The sequence below is a fragment of the Protopterus annectens genome, chromosome 1.part1 (assembly GCF_019279795.1).
Source record: "Protopterus annectens isolate FY-2018-M chromosome 1.part1, PAN1.0, whole genome shotgun sequence".
In the NCBI taxonomy this organism is placed as follows: Eukaryota; Metazoa; Chordata; order Ceratodontiformes; family Protopteridae; genus Protopterus; species Protopterus annectens.
In genome coordinates, this window is record NC_056726.1 from 847,963,231 (window position 1) to 847,983,715 (window position 20,485).

At 42.3% G+C, this 20,485-nt stretch overlaps 1 protein-coding gene across 1 annotated transcript in view; it reads right to left on the reverse strand.

The window, feature by feature from the left end:
* The window catches only part of LOC122815150 (probable E3 ubiquitin-protein ligase HERC1), a 5,886,073-nt gene that overhangs the window by 3,681,295 nt on the left and 2,184,293 nt on the right, over positions 1 to 20,485 (reverse strand). The window contains exon 21 of the mRNA XM_044087407.1: positions 183 to 309. Coding sequence (XP_043943342.1) covers positions 183 to 309 — 127 coding nt within the window. The remainder of the gene's footprint in view (positions 1 to 182; positions 310 to 20,485) is intronic.

The following is a 20,485-nucleotide window of genomic DNA, read 5'->3' on the forward strand; positions in this document are numbered from 1 at the left end:
ATATTACTATATAAAGCATTCACATCATGTTACAAAAAACATATCTTGTCACTCAGCCGCATGTGACTTGAATAAAAACTGTGCAGAATCACTAATGAAGCACAATTTACTGCAACAGATTTGGAAAACAGGATCTTTCTCTATTGTAAATGCACAATTGTGAAGAAACACAATAAAATTACCTGACTTTGTTGAACAAAATGTGTAACGTCAGCCATCCTTTTAGCCATATCCTTTTGTTTGAGAAGAGAACTGTAAATCCTGTAAACATACTGGTAAACTTCTAATAGGCTTTCACTAGGTTCACACCTACAAAAGCAAACAAAATGTGGTAAATACATTTATTTTTCCATTTTTATGCATTTGTTAAAAAGGTGGGTTAGTCCTAGAACCCTTTTTGGTAACAAACCAATGTAAGTATGTACAAAAAGACATAAGAAAATAGCATGTGTGTATGTATATGTCATATTCATATATATATATATATATATATATATATATATATATATATATATATATATATATACACACACACACATATATATATATATATATATATATACACACACACATATATATATATATATATATATATATAGATCAATGTCAAAATAACGAATTACCATAATGTTGAGTTTCAAAATGGTGAGACAGAAATGTCAAAAGTTTACATTCACGAACTGTGAAAGGAGTCAGTTGGCCAATGTGCTGAACTTTGGCCTTTTTCCCACTGCATGTGATCTCGGAGTTGGTATATTTAGTTGAAGGGTGTGGGGATGAAGCACCCCACTTAAGTGGGTTTTATTTGCTTTGGTATGTTTTTTTTAAGTTTTGTTGGTCAATTGTTGACTTACCAGGGGAAATTTTAAGATAATCTGGACGTTCATGAATATAAACTCATCCTTTCTGTCTCGTCAATTTGCAACTCGACGTATGGTAATTTGTTATTTTGACATAGATCCATATATATATATATATATATATATATATATATATATATATATAAATATAATATACATGTGTGTGTGTGCAATCTTTACAATTACAAATTATATACAAATAGACACATCAGCAAATAGACAGAGAAAGCAGTGACAGCATCATGTACTGGCACATCTAAAGCGGTGTGTTTATTCACTACTTAACTTTACTGCTGGACTGGAAACATAACACCTCTGGTTAAACAAATATTCAAAATAAGGGTACCAAAAGAGACATATAATTTGAAGAACACTCATCCAAATCTAGTCAGATTTAATTGGGGAAGGTGAACCATGGATGGAAAATGATCCTACTTCATGGATGTTACAGGAAAACTAAGGAAGTTTTCAAATAAGTAAACTCAAAAAACAAAAACCCTTCTGAATCCCTCACTGCTACTGCTCATTTCAGTGGCTGAGGGACATTGAAAGAGGGCTGTTTTGATGAGTAGTGATGTTCATGCTCGATGTGCCCAGTTAAAGATTCCCTACCCCTGTACACTAAAAACTCCTCATCCCTAGAAGCATAAATGAAGCCTGCCATGTGTCTCTCATCTCACTTTAAGAGGGAAAAGCAATCTTTGGGAAAACAGCACAAGGTCACTTTCTCCCAGGAGATGGGGCAATTTAGGGTTATAACAAGACTCAGCCAGACCTTGCCTGGAGAAATAAAACCAGGAGGTGTGGCAGTCGCAGGGGTAGCAGACAATAAGGCTGCTCACACCCTGGTGAATGTCAGCCCACCTGCAAGTTTACAAAAGGATTCAAATGGATCCCCTCCCTAGATGATAAGGTGAGTAAGAGAGGAAGTAATAGGCTAATATGGGTAAGGGCATATGTCAGTAGCAGTGGATAGGGCAGGCCTAAAAAAAAAAAAAAAAAAATCATTGAGGCCCAGCTATCTGGAAAATTAACGAGATGGTCCAGAGAAAAAAAGGTGGGGGGGGGGCTAGAAATGCAGTCTAGAATCTTAATCTTGACATCAGGAACATAACCCCACCCGCCAGGAAAAAACCTGATGCATGAACAGTTTAAACAATTAAAAATATTAGTCATACACTTAAATAAGCAGATTCAGTCCTAAAAGATAAAATTTGAAGAGAATGAAAAGAGAATGAAGTATTTTTTATTCTCAAAACCAAAAGATTCCAAGAAAAATATTACATTGGTGTTGTTTACTCTTGGGTAGCTACAGAAGTACATTATCCTAAAGAAAATTATGGGTACTTTTCCGTTATCAGAGCAACACCGTCAATGAGCTGTTTGGTGTTTTTTTTCTGTTATCAGCCCAACACATCAGAAAAGAACATGCTTATTTTTGGCTAGAAAAGCAGAAATCAGTACTGATACCCTTACTGTCCTTATATTATGTCTGAGCAACTTTTCTGTGATCACAGCAACACTCGTAATGAGTGCTTCCGGTTTTAAGCCCGACATCGGAAAATAACTGCTTTTTTTTTTTTTTTTTTTTTTGACTGGATAGCAGAAATTGACAGTTGTACAGTAATTGTCCATATATCATTTCACAGCAACAATCAGGCCAACACTGTTAATGAGCGCTTTCCTGTTATTGGCCCTACATCAGAACAGAACTGAGTTGTGTAAAAAGCCACATTGTGTTTCTTTTCATTACTTGAAAAGCAAGTTATTTACATTGTCACGGCAACACTTTCCAACTTGTAGTTGTCACTTTAAACGAACCGTGAAGCTAACTAACAGCTGTTTTCACATTGAAAAGTAAAGTGCACATAAAGACTGACAAGATAATAACAAACAGAATGACTACTTCAAATTTACTCCATTTCTAGTACTGAAAAATGTGGTCATTTAGGATGCCGCAGCAACACTAAGTCACAGAAGCCAGTATAAGAAAACCACTTTTATTGGTAAAGTACAGTTTTGTACCTACCATAAATGTAGATGTTCGAAGATCCACATTGCTGCAGTCCTTACACTTGGGTAGTCCGCTGTCCTCGGTCGGCCCGAATATCAAAGTATAAGGCTGACGTCGGTCAAGGCGCATATGACTGACCTCAGGACGTCAGGGTACAAATGCGCATGACCGACGTCATATCCTCAGTCTTTTCTTGCCCCAGATGTCAGAAGACCCTAAAAATAAAGGTCAAAACCAAAAGACAGCAAACAACCAACCAACCACCCTAGCACTAACTATATGTACAATATATACAATATACACAATATGTACAACCCAACCCACACAACCGCCTCTAACTACAGAGGGGAAGAAGGGAGGGTAAATTGGACTGCAACAATGTGGATCTTGAACATCTACATTTATGGTAGGTACAAAACTGTACTATGTTCTTCATCTCACATTGCTGCAGTCCTTACACTTGGGTAGAATCCCAAAGCAGAGGTAAGGGAGGATGGCTAACTACAAGGAAGCAGGAGCTGCCAAAATGCCCTGCAAAACAGCAGTGGCAAAACCAGCCCTGGATTTAGAGTAAAGTGGCAGGTGATAATGCCTAGAGAAAGTATGCACTGAACTCCAAGTAGCTGCCTCCAAAATATCCTTGGTTGCCACTCCCTCAAAGAAGCTGTTGATGTGGCAGAAGCCCTAGTGGAATGAGGCCTAATCCCAGCTGGAATCTCCTTGCCATGATGGGAATAACAGAAAGCAATGCAAAACCCAATCCACTTAGAAATAGTTTGTTTTGACACAGGCTTGCCCTGAGAACTCAAAGCAAAAGAAACAAACAACTGCTGAGACTGCCTGAACCCTTTAGTTCTGTCCAAATATCGCAACTGCCTGTGTACATCTAAAGTGTGCAAAATCTTTTCCCCTTTATTTTGGGGATTTGCATAAAAAGTAGGCAAATGAATAGTTTGGTTTAAAGCCACATCAGAAACCACCTTAGGCATAAAGGAAGGATTAGTACGTAATGATACCCTATCCTTATGGAAAATCAAGAAAGGCTCAACCGCCATAAGGGCCTGCAATTCAGAAACCCTTCTTGCAGAGGTAATTGCCAACAAAAAAGCAGTCTTCCATGATAAATATTTCAACTCAGCAGTAGCTGCAGGCTCAAAAGGTTGTAGAGTGAGTTTCTCCAACACAAAATTGAGATCCCAAGCAGGAGTAGGAGCTCTTCGTGGGGGTCTTATATTCTTTGCCCCTCTAAGAAATTGCTTGAACAAAGGATGAGAAAACAATGGTGGGACACAATCATAGCGAGCCAAAATTGCTGCAGCATGAACCTTAATAGAAGAGAAAGACAAACCTTTGTCCAGTAACTCAGTAAGATATTGAAGAGCCACACTCAAATTAGGCTCAGAAACATCAAAATCTTTTGCTGCACTCCAAAATAAAAATCTCTTCCATTTATCTGCGTACACTTTCCTTGTACTAGGCCTTCTAGCTTCCAAAATCACATTCAAAACTTGTTGTGGAAGTTGAGACCCTCTATGGTTCAAAACAGAATATGCCAGGCCGTTAGGTGAAGAGAGTGAAGTTTGACATTCAGCAAATGGCTGTCCTCCTGTGACAACAGGTGTGGAATCGAAGGCAAAGGCCATGGAGGCTTCCGTACCAGACTTCTCAGTAATGGGTACCAGTGCTGTCGAGGCCAATCTGGAGCTATTAAAATCATCCTTGGCTTGTCCTGTCTGACCTTTAGAAGTACCTTTGGGAGGAGAGGCAGAGGAGGAAAGGCATACACATGAAGATTGCTCCAATTGAAAGAAAGGCGTCCACTTTCAAGCTGTGGGATGAAACCTTTTTGTGCAAAACTTTGGCAGCTGATGGTTTAGTGGAGAAGCGAACAGATCTATGTCTGGAGTTCCCCATGACACTGTCAATTTCTGAAATACATGAGGATCCAATTTCCACTCGTGGGGATCCATAATTAGATCTGCTCAACACATCTGCTAAGGAGTTCTGTGCTCCTGGCAGAAACCTTGCCTGAAGATTGAGCTGTAAACTGAGAGCAGTCTCCCACAAAATCATTGCTTGCCTGCATAGAGGATAAGAATCGTTCCCCTTGCTTGTTGATGTACCACATGACAGTTGTGTTGTCTGTTAGAATCAACACCTGCCCTGGAAGAAGTAAATCCTTGAAAGCTATTAATGCAAACTGGACTGCTAACATCTCCTTCAGGTTGATATGCAGATGTTGTAGTCTGGCAGGCCACTTGTCTTGTATCCACTTTCCATTTAGATGAGCTCCCCAAGCTTTGTCTGAGGCATCTGTCGTTAAAATCTGACTCGCCTCTGGCGGGTCACAGAGAGTCCCTTGTTTAGGTGACATTCCTGAGCCCACCACAAAAATTCCTTTTGAATGCAAGGTATTATTTGAATGACAGTGTCTAGATCCTGGCAGTGCTGTGTCCATACATTTTGAGATACCATTGCAGCTTCCTCATATGCAGTTTGGCATTGGGAAGCACCAGAATACAAGATGCCATGAACCCTAAGGCTTGAAGGACTGTCCTTGCAGTCAGCCCGGACTGATGAGATAGCTGATGGAAGTAAAGGGATAGACTCTTTTGTTTGTCCGGGGTTAAAAAGGCCATCTGGGATGCTGTATTCAGTCTCACACCCAGAAAGCACATGTCCTGAGAGGGTACTAGACTGGACTTTATTTCGTTCACAGAATACCCCAGGCATCTTAGCACTGCTATCACATATTCCAAATGATGAAGAAGCTCTTCCCGTCCCTGAGCCAGAATCAGGCAGTCGTCCAAATAAGGATAGATCTGTATTCCTTTTAGCCTGAAGAAAGCTATCACTGGAGCCAGAACTTTCGTGAACACTCTGGGTGCAGTAGATAAGCCAAAGGGCAATGCAGAGAACTGATAGTGAGAAGTCCCAGCTCGAAAACGCAGATACTTCCTGCAACTTAGTCTGATAGGAACATGAAGGTAAGCCTCCTTGAGATCCAAAGTTACCATCCAATGATCTTTGCCCAGCAGAGGTAAAAGCTGCTGTAACGTCAACATTTTGAACTTGGGAATGTCCAGATAAGTGTTGAGGGTAGATAAATCCAAAATTGGTCTCCACGTGTTCCCCTTCTTTGGTACTAGGAACAGGCGAGAATAAAATCCTAGGCCCACTTCTGGCATAGGAACCGGCTGTATGGCCCCTATTTGGAGTAACAGAGAAACTTGCTTGTGAGCCTCTATTCTTTGTTGAGGAGGAGCGTCTGGCATGCCTTTGAAAGGAGGCAAGGTATGGAAATAAAACCTGTAACCATGGTGTATGATATCCAATACCCATCTGTCTTGGGTAATTAAACTCCAATTTTCTTTGAAAAGTGCCAACCTTCCTCCCAAAGGTGCTGCCAGGCGAGAAGGCTCTGGCAGCTGAAAAGGTAGGTCATTGGGTCTGTTTGAAAGGACTGACCCCTGCCCTCACCGAAGACTGTGCAGGAGAACCACCTGTTCTAGGCCTGAAAGAGCCCGGAGCTCTGCCCCTACCACGTCTAGATCTACACCTAGACTGGGAATCATAAGAAGGATCGTCCACCCCTTAAGTAGGCCAATTTCTACTAAACTTTGGAGGCTGGACCTGCAAAAAATCTTTAACAGTCTGCATAGACTTAGCCTTGTCTTCCATTTTCTTTAAAACTGCCTCAACAGGAGGACCAAACAACACGTCAGATTGTAAAGGAGCATCTAAAATCCTTGTTTTAACATGTTCAGACAAATTTTGATCCCTTAGCCAGGCGTGCCTGCGAAGAACTGACCCAGTGGCAGCCACCCTAGGCGAGGCCTGTACAGCATCAAAACCACATTGCAAAGAATGCTTACCCACCTGTTCAGAAACATGTACTAAATCTTGCAACTCTTTACAATCAATACCTACTGCCAGAGCATCAACCTTAGACTTCAATTGTGAAAGGAGATAGTTTTGGTATTTCAACATGTGAAACTGGCAATTCAAAGCCCTCATAGCAAGAGTGGAAGAAGTATAAACTTTCTTTCCCCATCTATCCAAGGCCCTAGCCTCTTTGTCTGCAGGAACCGGATTCTTTACAACAGAAGCCTTAACACCTTTAGGCCCCTGGCTAACAGTTTCTGGGTCTGCCCTAGGACTCTTAAAAGATACTTATGAGCTTCAGGCACCCTGTAATACCTATCCGACAACAGGAACAGGAGGCAAATAACCAGGATTAAGAGAAGCCCCTGAAAAAACAGCTTCCACTACAGCCAAAACAGGAGGTATAGCCAAAGGCCTATGCTGGGGTAAAACAAAATTCCCTAAGCCTTTTCCTGGAATCAGAGAAGTCTTGACCTTCCCACTTAAAATGCTCCCTCATGGAATGAAGAGTTTCTGAAAAGAAAAATCCTCAGGAGGAGAAGCAGAAGGAGTAGAATCATCCACATCAGAATCAGAATAAGGAGAGTACTCCTGCAAGTCTTCAGCCGAAGACTCTGAAACATCTGAAGCCTGCTCAAAACCCCCAGCTCAGGCTCCATCCTGGGTCTCTTATCAGGAGGGGCATAGAACCCTAATCAAAGTAATCAAATCTTCCGCCATTTTAAGCATATGCTTCTTGGGCACAGTTCCTGAAGAGCTAGGGGTAACACCAACTGAAGCTAAACCTGGCCTGCCCCTGGGAGAAGCCTTTGAAACAGAAGGAGAGGGCCTAGCCACCCTAGGAAGAGAGGGAGTATAGTAACCTGAGAAGCCCCTCAGCCTGACTTGCCTCCTGAGAGGCCACATCTTGCAATAATAAAGTCTCACCCTGGGAACACAAAGAAACCTCCGGTGGAGCCACCGGCTCCACCGACACCTCTAAAGAACCGGCGTCTGGTACAGACGGTTCTTCTAGCCTAGGCTTAACTGCTTTGTCCTTGCGCTTCTTCGAAGAAGCGCGTCGGAGCATCCGGCGGCATTTTATAATTACACCGCTTCCCAAAGACTAACCTTGCACAATCCAACCTTCTCTTTATAGTGCGTTTATTAAATCTAGCACAAGCGTGACAGCCAACAACGTCGTGCTCAGGCCCTAAGCAAGGAATACACAAAGTATGATAATCTCTATGCGGTATCTGTTTCCCACAAGAAATGCAATTATTGACTTTTTCTGACATCCGGTAAATCACTGAGGCAAGAAAAAACTAAAATATTCCCAACTTTGAACTCGGTCTGAAACTTCGAAATCGAAAAATCTCAGAACGCCAACCGGCACTTGCAATGCTGCTTCTGCATCGGACAATGCGGCAAAAAAGACTGAGGATATGACGTCGGTCATGCGCATTTGTACCCTGACGTCCTGAGGTCAGTCAAATGCGCCTTGACCGACGTCAGCCTTATACTTTGATATTCGGGCCGACCGAGGACAGCGGACTACCCAAGTGTAAGGTCTGCAGCAATGTGAGATGAAGAACATCAGCTGTTTTCTGATTTAAAACATAAAGCGCATCAAGCCTAACAGCTGTGTGAGGATGTAAAGCACAGCTGTAACATGCCAGATAACACAGATTACCTGACATTTTAATAAAAAAAGGCAATATTACACTTCTTAAAATGAAGTCAACTCTTCTTACAATTCAGTATGTGTTAACGTTGAAGTTAAGTGCTGCCCCATTAATGGAAAAGTACCAAATGATGTTTGCACTTTTCAAAAAAAGTTCAAACTATGAATAGCAGCAGATATTCCTTCTGCATATCTGCTACACTGTGATACATCACAAAGAGAGACTGTTAATGCTGTTTAAATAACTTGTAAAAATGCTTTACTTAATGTTTCAGACAAATATGTTCTAGACAAAACACTTAAAATTATGATATTAATGTTAAAAATATATATAAATGGGCAGTACAATAACTAATTACATCTACTGCATTCAAACACTCCTTAAGAACAAAAGACTGAAAGTTGCCATGGATGAATCATTACTGTTTAAACTGTGATTTTACTGATGCTGCAGATATAGTCTAGCTCTGTAAGTAAACTTACCATAGCAGTACATGCTCGAATAATCACTACTATAGAAGCCTTTCCTAAATGGGTTGAATCCTGCATAGGATACAACTTTTGGCAGCTTTCAAAGTTTCAAGGGCTCCTTACACTCTCCAGCAGAGCTGACTAAAAAGAGCAGTTTTGATACTAAGCCCTTCTGAGCTTTCATGCTGTGTGAGAGAGAGAGAGAGAGAGAGACAGGTATGTTAAAGCCCGGAAAACATCAATGTTAGAAATGTTAGGAAAATAAAAATAGGGATCCTCAACCTAGCAACCAAAATAAACAAAAATAAGGGGGGGGTGGAGGGAGGAAGCAGCTGGTGCAGCAGTGATGATTTTAACATCTACTGTTATGGTTACCTATGCTATTAAATGCATCTTTGTTGTGCTATATCATGATGCTGCTCTGAATTTTTTTTATTTTGGGCATTGCTACATTCTATAATTAACTTAATACTAACCAAATTTCACAGATATATTACTACTGCATTCTCAAAATACTGTACTTTTGCCTTGTATATATTCATATTGTATAGTTTATCTCTGTTTTTGTACTGTTGGGTATCCTACAACTTGAATTGTTAGTTTTTTTCTTATTTTTTTAAGTACATTCCTGGAACTTTTCTCCTTGGGTCTCCACTGAAAAAGGGCTCTCTGGGGCTCAGTCGGAGTAACCCAGTTGCAAACATAAAAATAAATAATAAATGTTACATTTACATAAACAACTGTACCATGTTCATCATAAAGATCACTGATGCTGTAGCCTTAGCTAAACTGGCAAATTACAGTTGCTTAAACCAACTAGGAGGAGGAGGAAGGATGAAAGTTCAGGAGTCCCTGGAGAATGGTCCTAGCAAAATCAGTCCAAGACCTGGAAAATGAATCTAGTTTATGGTGCTTATGCACAGAGGACCAAGCTGCTGCTTTGAGAGTATTACTAGAATCTAACCCTTTCCAAAAAAAAAGCCACTGATGAAACCAAGACTGTGGTAAAATGAGGCTTGACTCTGCCTGGAATTGTCTTCTTATGGATAGTATAACAAAAGGAAGTAGTATGAGACAACCATTTGGAAAGTCTGCTTTGTCAAAGGTTGTCCTTTTTTCTTGCTTTCACAAGAAATGAACAACTGATCAGAGTTCTTAAAATATTCTGTTCTGTCACAGAAACACCAAGGTTGTCTGTTGATATCAAAGGTACAGAGTATTCTTTCTCCCTCATTTATAGGTTCTGGAAAGAAGACAGGGAGATGGATAGCTTGTTTTAAAGTAAACAGACACCACTTTAGACACAAATGAAGGATTAGTTCTCAAGGGTACCCTATATCTTTGCTGGAAAACTAGATAAGACTGGCCAATCATAAGAGCTTGCAACTGGTAAACACTTCTTAAAGAGATCAGAGCAATCTGCAACAATGTTTCCCATGTTGAGAACCTCAAGTCACCATGAAAAGCTGGTTCATATGGTGCAAGAGTTAGTTTCTCTAACACAAAATTAAGATATCAAGGAGGAGACACCTGTTTTCTACGAGGTCTGGTAAACAACTCCTCTTTCAAATACATTTTCGCAAGACATTGCACTGTAACAGGTGGATTGATGACCAAACACGCTGAAACGGATGACAAATAAACACTGATAGAGGAGTAAGATAGGCCAGCAGATAGTAACTCACACAAATAATGCATAACCAGAGAAACACTAATTCTGAAAGGGTGTTGGTTCCTCTGTCTTGGCACCAACTAGAACATATTTTCATTTGCTAACATACGATTTCCCAGCAGCAGTTTTCCTTGCCTCTTTTAACAGCTGTTACACATCCTCAGAAAACAGGTGCCTAAAAGGTATAAAGATCCTAGCATCCAGGCAGTTAGTTGCACTAGTTTGGGTCAGGATGCATCCAACATTCTTTGTTCTGTGTGAGTAGGCCCAATCTATAAGGAAGCTTGTGGTAATTGTCCCTGGCCATTTTCAAAAGAATGGAGAAACACTGTTGCCAAGGCCAGGAGACAGTCATCACAATGATCTTTGGAGAGTCCTTCTTAATCTTTAGAATGACCCTGGGTATTAGTATAAAGTATGGAAAGCAAACAGAAACCTGCCTGTCCAATGAAAAGGAAAGGCACCTGTCTTCCAGGCCTTCTAGCATGATGTCCGGTAGCAAAATCTTGGCATCTGACTGTTATGAGTGGAGGTGAAAATATCTACCTGAAGCTTCCCCAAAGTTGTATCAATTCTTGAAAAAAAATCCTGATCCAATATCCTTTCATGAGTGTCTGTCATGGTCCTGCTTAGCTTGTCTGCCACACAATTTGGTTCTGACAGTATGTAAATTGCCTTCAGAGTAAGACTTTGCTGAAAAGCTATATCTCAGGATACCATGGCTAGTCTGCACAGAGGATAAGATCTGATAGATCCTGTTTATGCACCATATCACTGTGGTGTTGCTGGCATACACTTGTAGTAGTCCTGAGGACTACAGATGATTGAGAAGTTGACAACATTTATAAGAACCAACATCTATTTTAAGCTTATTTGTTTTGATCTGTCTTTTCTATTCCAAAGGCCCTGCTCCCCAGGTAAAGTCTAAGGTGCATGTTACAGACTGTGTTGGAGCTGGAAGGGAAAATGGGAGACCTGGATTCTGAGAAATTTGATCTCCCTACCAAAAAAAACTTCCTTTCTACAATCCCCAAAACTGGAATCTGGAATGTCAGGTAATATTAATGCTGTGACCATATAGATTTTAGGTACCACTGGATTTTTCTCATGTGGAGTCTTGCTTGAGGAATCATGAGGATCACAGAAGCAGTGAGGCCCAGAATCATGAGAAGCTCCCAGGCTGAGACAGTAGCATGAGTGGAAAAAAAACAACTCAGAAATAGATCTAGATCTTTCTCTATGGAAGAAATTTTCTTTGAGCTGAGGTAATCTAGGAGACACCCCAGGAAAACAATCTTGTGAAAAGGAGTCAGACCAGAAGTTCATATGTTCTCCTGGCATCCCCATTTGTATTGGAGATCCCTCACCCTGGTGACAAACTCCTGACATCTGGAAAATGACTCCACAAATACAAGTAAATCATCTTAATAAGGGAAAATGTGCATACCTTGTAGTCAGCAGTAAGCTATCACAGGAGCTAGACACTTTGTGAATACCCTTGGAGTAGCAGAGAGACTAAAGGGTATTGCAAGAGCTTATATGATCCAGACAAAGAAAATCTTAAGAAACATCTTGTATCTGAATGTGATGATATGCATCATTTTAAATATAAGGTCAACATAAAAATCACATGAGAAATAATGGGGAACAAATTGTGAAGGAATAACTTTTTGAACATGGGGACTATCACAAACAGGTTTAGAAAGGAAAGATGCAGAAATGGCATCCAGGAATCTTCTTTCTTTGGCACTAGAAATATTCTAAAATAAAATTCTTCTTGTTAAGTGAATAGGAAAGACAGCTTCTATTATCCACTGAGACAGCAGATGAATGATATGAGGGAAAAGAGGAGTTTGGTCTGGTTGATGACAGGGAATCCCTAAAAAAGAGGAACAGACTCGTACTGCCATCTATAAACAGTATGGATTACTTTCAGAATCCATCTGTCTGATACTATCTATTGTCAAAGACAGAGAGAGAGAGAGAATAGAGATTCAAAGTTTCTGGAAGGTTACAGTGCTTGCCAGGGTTGGTACTAAGAGGGGAGTCTTGTAGACTGTCACTCAGACTTACTGGACAGTCCTTAGTTCTGGGGGTTCCTCCTTTCTCTTTGAAATGCCACTGCTTTTTAAAGTTGTTTACCAGCAGCGTGCTGAATTTGTTGATTTTACTTTTTGAAAAAGGTACTAGTGGTAGCATTGCCAGGATTGGTACTAAGAGGGGAGTCTTGTAGACTGTCATTCAGACTTATTGGACAGTCCTTTGTTCTGGGGGTTCCTCCTTTATCTTTGGAATGCCATTGCTTTTTAAAGTTGCTTACTAGCAGCTTGCTGAATTTGTTGATTTTACTTTTTGAAAAAGGTACAAGTGGTAGCATTAAACCCCTTGGCATACCTCTCTCATACAGTTTTTAAGGACTTATGCAGCAGATGAATGAAAAACCAACTCCCCATCCAGAGCGGAATTTAAAATTTCAGCTTTGATATCTTCTGGAAGGTTTGGAGTTTGCAGTCAGGCAAACCTGTTCGTAACAGTTCCAGTGGCAGCAGCCCTGGAAGTGGAATTAGCAGAATTGTAAGCACATTTTAAACAGTGGGTAGCCATTTAAGACACAGAAGCAATTACATTACACAAAGATTTTTTTCGAAAGAAGAGGAAAGAGATGCCATACTATTCTTCATGTACTCACAGGAGGCAAACGCATTTTACAACATAAGCTTGGCATTTGAAAATTTTAAAAGCAAGTGTTACAGAAGAATTCACTGCTTCCCTCAAATCTAACAAAAGCTTTCCCATCCTTGAGAAAAAGGGAGGGGTTGATATTAACTAGATGTTTAGCAGCAGCTGTTTTCACTAGACCAATAGCTGTTGGGGGTTTAATCTGGGATGAGTGCATAAACTAAGAAGTTATGTACTCACCATAATGTTCCATGTGAGTTGTTCATCTCGCCTTCATTCTTTACTGATGGGTTCGGAGACGATCCATTGGCTCCGGTACGGCCATATGCAAAGCTCGAGGTCTTCCAGTAGCTAGAGGCCAAGCTCCTATCCCATGATGCACTGTGAATTACCTCAGATCTTGCTTGCTTGTACTATAATCATATAACTGAGCTATCCTCGAATGGAGAGGAAAAAGAACTGAGCAACCAGGATGAGACCAACTTCTAGGTCAACTATCAGCCAGGAGGGGGAAGGAGGGAGGGACATAAGAATGAAGGCGAGATGAACAACTCACATGGAACGTTATGGTGAGTACATAACTTCTTAATGTGAAGTTGTTCAATCTCGCCGTTCATTCTTTACTGAAGGGTAACATCCCTAGCACCATCAATCTCGGGTGGCTCACAGGAGTACATTCTTCAGAACCATAGACCCAAAGGAGGCCCTGTCCCTGGAGGCCTTATCAACTTTGTAATGAGTGATAAAAGTATGAGGCTTAGACCAAGTGGCTGCAGCACAAATGTTATCAAGGGGCAATTTGGCTTGGAATGCAGAAGATGTAGAAACTGCTCTGGTAGAGTGAGCTTTAATCTTGTGTTGTAAAGGCATATTAGCAGCTGAATAAACAAAGGTGATACAATCAGACAGCCATTTAGAAATAGTTGTTTTAGCCACTGGTCTACCTTTTCTGGCTTCAGAGAATGAAACAAAGAGCTGGTCTGATTTCCTGATATCTTTTGTTCTATCCAAATAAAATCTGAGCTGTCTGTGAACATCAAGTTTGTGCAGCATATACTCCAATTTATTGGAATGATTAGGGAAGAAAACTGGTAACTCAATGACTTGGGTGATATTAGATTCTGAACAAACTTTGGGCAAAAAGGAGGAGTTTGTCCTAAGAGATACACTATCAGCATGAAAAAGCAAATAAGGAGGGCTGATAGATAAAGCTTGAAGTTCTTGCACTCTGCAGGCAGAAGTAATAGCCACCAGAAAAATGGTTTTCCACAACAGATATCTGAGATCACAAGATGATGCTGGCTCAAATGGGGGGATAATTATACAATACATCATAAAACTTAGATTCCAAGGAGAATAAGGAGTTTTCACTGGAGGTCTCATATGAAATGTTCCCTTGAGAAATGCCTTGGACAACTTGTGGGGCATTATGTTAAGCCCGTCAGTTCTGAGATGAAAGTTAGATATAGTAGCCAACTGAACCCAAACTGTTGCAGCTGCCGCTCCTTTATTAAAAATCATAATCAAGAATTCTAGTATGGATGTCAAGGGGGCTTGGTAAGGATCAATGTTCTGCTTAGAAGCCCATATGGAAAATCTCTGCCACTTGCTAAGATATAATCTTCTAGTGGACGGCTTATGAGAAGACAAAATTATCTGTTTTGTCTCATTGGAAAAGTTATGAAGCCTGGCTATGAGGGGAACTAGAGCAGCCAAGCTGTCAGCTTCAGTGACTGCAAGGAATGATGGAGGTCCCCTGATGGATGTGTCAGAAGGTCCAGAACTGGGTCCAGAATCCAGGGATCCTCCAAAAGATGATGATGAAGAAATGGGAACCAAATCTGCCAAGGCCAATGAGGGGCTATAAGAATGATGGCCCTTCCCAGAGATTTTACTATCTGTAGAAGTCTGGGTGGAAATGCATAGAGGAGTCCTTTGAGCCAATTGTGTACGAGTGCATCTCTTGGGGCTTCTCCCGGAAGAGGGATCAGGGCAAACTAGCTTCTGCATTTCGTGTTGATGTGGCTGGCAAAAAGGTTGCAGCAAGGCTGGCTCCATTTGTGGAAAATCCTGTCCGAAACCTCTTTCTTGAGGGACCACACATGCGGCAACAAGATTGCCCTGCTCAGTTTGTCTGCTATCACGTTGGATCTCCCCGGTATGTGCATTGCCAATAGAAAGCACTGGGAGGAAACAGCCCACTGCCAAACTCTGAGGGCTTCTCGGCAAAGGGGGTAAGACTTGGTTCCCCCCTGCTTGTTCAAGTACCAGACTACTGACATATTGTCTGTCTGAATTGCAATCGTTCCTAGGGGAAGAGAGTCCTGGAAGTACTGCAACACCAAAAGTACTGTACATTGATATGCAAATGTAACTCTTGATCTGTCCATGTGCCTGGAGCAGTCTTTGGAGGGGGTAGTACAAAGGGGCCCTATGGTTACATGAAGAGACATCAAACACCACTGGAGATCTTTCTTCCAAGAGTTCGAAATTAAAATTGTGTGATCCATTGGAAGTTCCTGATAAGACCATTGAGTGAACAACAGCCATTGGAGAATCCGCATATGCGTCCTTGCTAATGGTAGGGCCAGGATCGCTGCAGCCATCAAACCCAATACTTTTAGAACTTCTGAGGCTGGTGCTCTGTCTTTCGATACTAATGTGCTGACATGCTGACGAAGAAGAAAGACTCCTCTCGATTGGTAGTCAAAGTGGTGGTTGAGGTGTCTAACTTTGCCCCTATAAAGACGATATGCTGCGATGGCGACAAGGCAGACTTTTCTGAGTTGACTGTAATGCCTAAGTGCTTGCAGAGTGTCAGAGTGTATTCCCTTGCCTGAAACAGTTCATGCCTGGTGTTAGCGGTAAGGAGCCAATCGTCTAGGTACGGAAACACCTGGAATCCTAGATGCCTCAGATGAGCCGTGACCACTGCCATGCATTTGGTGAAAACTCTGGGGGCTGTAGTAAGACCAAAGGGCAGGGCTCGAAATTGATAATGATTGGCTCCCAGCTGGAAACACAGGTGATCTCTGGATGGCCTGGCCATTTTTATGTGGTAGTACGCATCCTTGAGATCTATCGAGCACATCAAATGGTCTTTCCCTAAAAAGAGAAGTATAGACTGTAGCATGACCATCCAGAACTTCTCTTTCTTCACAAACTGGATGTGTCTGCTGAGGTCCAAAATGGGTTTCCAGTCCCCTGTTTTCTTTGGAACCAAAAAGAACCTTGAGTAAGTACCAAATCCTGTTTGGTCTGCTGGGACTGGCTGGATGACTCTTTTTTTTCTAGCAACTTGTGGACCTCTACAGATGCTTGTTCTCTGTAACTGGGTGAAACATCCGGGATTCTCCTTGTGGGTGGGTGGTGGTGAAAGGTATGAAGTACCCTCTGGAAATGATACTTTGTACCCAGCTGTCTTTTACTTCTTGCCAGGCATCTGGATACAAAGCTAAGTGACCCCCGACTGCCTCCAGAGCATGACAGTCGGGTCTCCTTTCAGAAGTGCTGGTAAGATTGGCCAGAGAAGTGATCTCTGTCACCCTGATGTTGTGGACTCCCTCTGCCATGAGGACGGCGTCTTCCACTATTACCCCCTCCTCTGCCCCTAGAGGGGGGGTTCACCACGTGTGTCCTGAAAGGCTCCTTGGGCTTTCCAGAACCATATTTTTCTCCCCTTTGGGGTAAGGCTGGGTAGGGGTGGAAAAATGGACTCCAATGGCAGACAGAGTCTTTCCCTCCTGTTCACACCTGGTCAAAGTGTTTCACTTTTGGCCCAAAAAGGGATGAGCCATCAAAAGGGGATGTTTACAAATGAAGAATTAAAGGTCTCCGTGAAGGAACACAAGCGCATCCAGGAATGTCTTCTGAGAGCAATTCCTGTACCCGCTGCCTTACTTGTTCCATCAGCTGCATATGATATGAGAGGCATGGATGAGTTGACAATAGAATTTAGGGTAGCAAGCTGGGTGGCAACTTTGTCAGAGGCCCCTGCAGCTACAGTACCCTGAAGAGCATCTCCCAACTCCTTAAGGAGATCTCTTTGCAACCTAGTGAAATGGGTCACATAGTTCAGTGAACGGAGAGTAAAAGTCGCTGAACTAAACATGCGTTTCCCATATCTATCCATGATCCTAGATGCTCTATTAGGAGGATGAGGAAGTTTCAGACAATTCCTTTTTGGTGGCCGCCGCTACCACCATGCCATCAACAGGGACTCCTTTGGACAAAAAAGTTTCATCTGGTGGAGCGGATATGAACTTATTAGGCCTCCTAGGAACAGGCTCCATGGACTCTGGTGACTCCCACACCCTCCAAGAGACCAACTGCATGAGCTCATCGAAGGGAGGAGACACCCAAGAGGTGGAGGGTTGAGACCCGAAAGCCTTCAGGAGAACTGACTCGTCCTCAGTAGGGCTTTTGGACTGCCAATCACCCCTCTGCCTAAGGATCTCGAGTATCTCAGCAAAGAAGATATCCTCAGAGGGGGACCGCGGGGACCCTTCTGACTTATCCAAGTCAGTGTCCGATGTTAAAGACTCCTGTAGGGTGTCCAAATGTCTCCTCTTGCACAATTTCTTCCTGGGGACCTCCTCAGTGGGAGCCTCTGGGGAGGTCTCGGAAGAGAAGGGGACACCCTGTGGGGCTATCTGAGGCTCTGGGTCTCTATGCTTAGCCTGGATGATGGAAGCAGAAGCAGACACAGGTGCTTTGAGGGATGAAGAAGCACGGCCTGAAGTCGAGGATGTCTTTGGGGACAAGGCTCTCCTCATGGCTTCGAAGGCACCACGGCTCCAATGTGAAGGAGTTGCAGGAACCGCCAACCCCTCCCGCACACAGGCCGTTGGCTCCGGGAGGTAGGAGCTGAGCTCATCCGAGCTGAAGCTCCGAGAGGAAGAGTCAGCACTGACAAGTCGGTCCAACTATCCTCCCTGGATCTGACTGGAGAGTGTTGGTTGGCACCGAGGACGTCAGAGTAGATGGAGCAGAGGACACTGGAGCAGGCCTCGGCTCCAAAGGCTCCATGATCAATAGGTCAGCTCCCTCTGGCTCTGAAGATCTGGTACGGCTCAGAGGAGGAGTAGTCAAGTCAGGGGTAGTGGTCTTTGGCTGCGAAGCCGCTTGGGTCGGAGCCGACAATTTAGCAAGGCCTGGTGCCTGTAAAAGCTTCTGCACCAATCGATCCATATCCAAATCCGACAGGCTGACGGAAGACCTAGAAGAATGCACCGACGGTGCTGACTAAAGTAGTGGAGATAAAGGCCTCTCGGATACCACCTCCAAAGCTGTGGGCCGGCTCTGAAAAGAAAAGACAGTCGGCTCCAAGGTCTGTGGATCAGATGTCACAGGATCCTCCAACGTTTTCAATTTTTTTGACTGTTTGGAGTCCTTAGAGTCCCCTGAAGATTTAGAGGACTTGGAAGACTTACTGGCCACATCCTGGTCACTCAACGCTTCATGGAATGCCTGCTTTAACAAGCCTCTGTCCACCAACTTCCTTTTCCTCTCTAGTAACACTCTAGAGGAAAAAGAATGACAAATACTGCAAGACTCTTGTAAATGGGCAGCTCCTAAGCAGTAAACGCAAGTTACATGGCCATCAGTAACAGACATATTCTGCCTGCAGTCTGGACACTTTTTAAACCCAGACTTTGGGTGTTTATCCTTGTCATCAGCCATTATGTATATTAGTAAACACAGATCCAATAATCCAAATTTCCCTAGGCTTTAACACACACACACGCAATAAGCCCAAGAAAAAATGCAATGCAAGATAAAATGCTATTGAAAACCACCCCACACAGAGAAGCCTAGAAAAAAGAGTAAAAGGCTCTAAAACCAGGAAAAAAAATGAGCCTGACAGGAAGAGCCAAAGGCCAACACTGGACTAAATATATATATATATATATATATATATATATATATATAAAATAAGCAGAAAAATCTCAAGAAAATAATAGGCCAAAAACACACGAGGCCGATATAACTACACTAAATATATCACACACAGGAAAGGGGAGCTTTTAAGAAGCTATACAAGGCTAATAACCTATACTAACAACTATTATGAAGAAATGTAACAATTTTGAAGAAATAACTTGCAAAAAATATGTTTTGAAGAAAATACTGGCCCAAGCTTGCACTGGAACCTCCGATCAGATGCCGCGGCAAACTAGATGTGGGGTAATTCACAGTGCATCATGGGATAGGGGCTTGGCCTCGAGCTACTGGAAGACCTCGAGCTTTGCATACGGCCGTACCAGAGTCAATGGATCGGCTCTGAACCCATCAGTAAAGAATGAACGGCGAGATTGAACAACTTCACATAGTTAGTTTGACGAACTTTACACAAACTGCTTTCTTGGGGGCAGCAGGCTAACTGTCAGGCAAGTTACAGTGTGTGACAAAAAAATCCTCCTATGCCGAATGAACAGTAGGAACTGGAATCATATTACTTCTTCAAAGACAGTGGAATGTTATGTTCCAACTAGAACAACTGATTCATTCTGGAAATAGTTTCAGAGAAAGAAAATCCCTCAAAGGGAAGCCACAGTCTTCTCAGAACCCGAATCAGAAACCAGAGGAGACAAAGTAGAATTTGTCCCTTCGTAATCATTCTGAGGTCCAAAAAGTTGAAATCTTCAGAAAATGAAGAATCCCTTTTAGCAGAAGCTTATAAAATGAAAGGACCAAGAGCCTGAACTAAACCCTGAGCTAAGCCCAATGCATCCCCTCCTGCCCTAAGTGAATGAGACAGGGAAGATATATAAATAAAGTTTGTTTCTTTTTGACAGGAATTTCTGAAAAACAAGCACACCTTTTCCCAGGATAAATCTCCTAGGGATAGATATAACAGTCTGCTATGCATAAGGGTATTCCCTGCCTCTTCTCCCAGAACCAACAAGAATTTATTTCCCTTGCCCACCAAAGACACTGTAGCAGGGGCAGAAGATGTGTCAAACCCCAGGTCGATGGTGGCTGTAGGGACTATACTACAGGAAGTCAAGGAAAAAAATGAGAGGTCTGAGGAACCAGAAATGGCCACAGAAGAATCACCTTATCTGCAGTTGAAGAGATTTAGTAGCCTGCTATGGTGACAAAGGATGTTTATTCATTTTTCTCTTTTTACATCAGGAATAAGGAAGAACTGAGGAGCCTGCAGGTTGTTCCACGGTTAAGCCAAAAAGATGCCTGATTCCTGCAGACGCCTGGTTGCAATAGTTGGTACAACAGTTAGG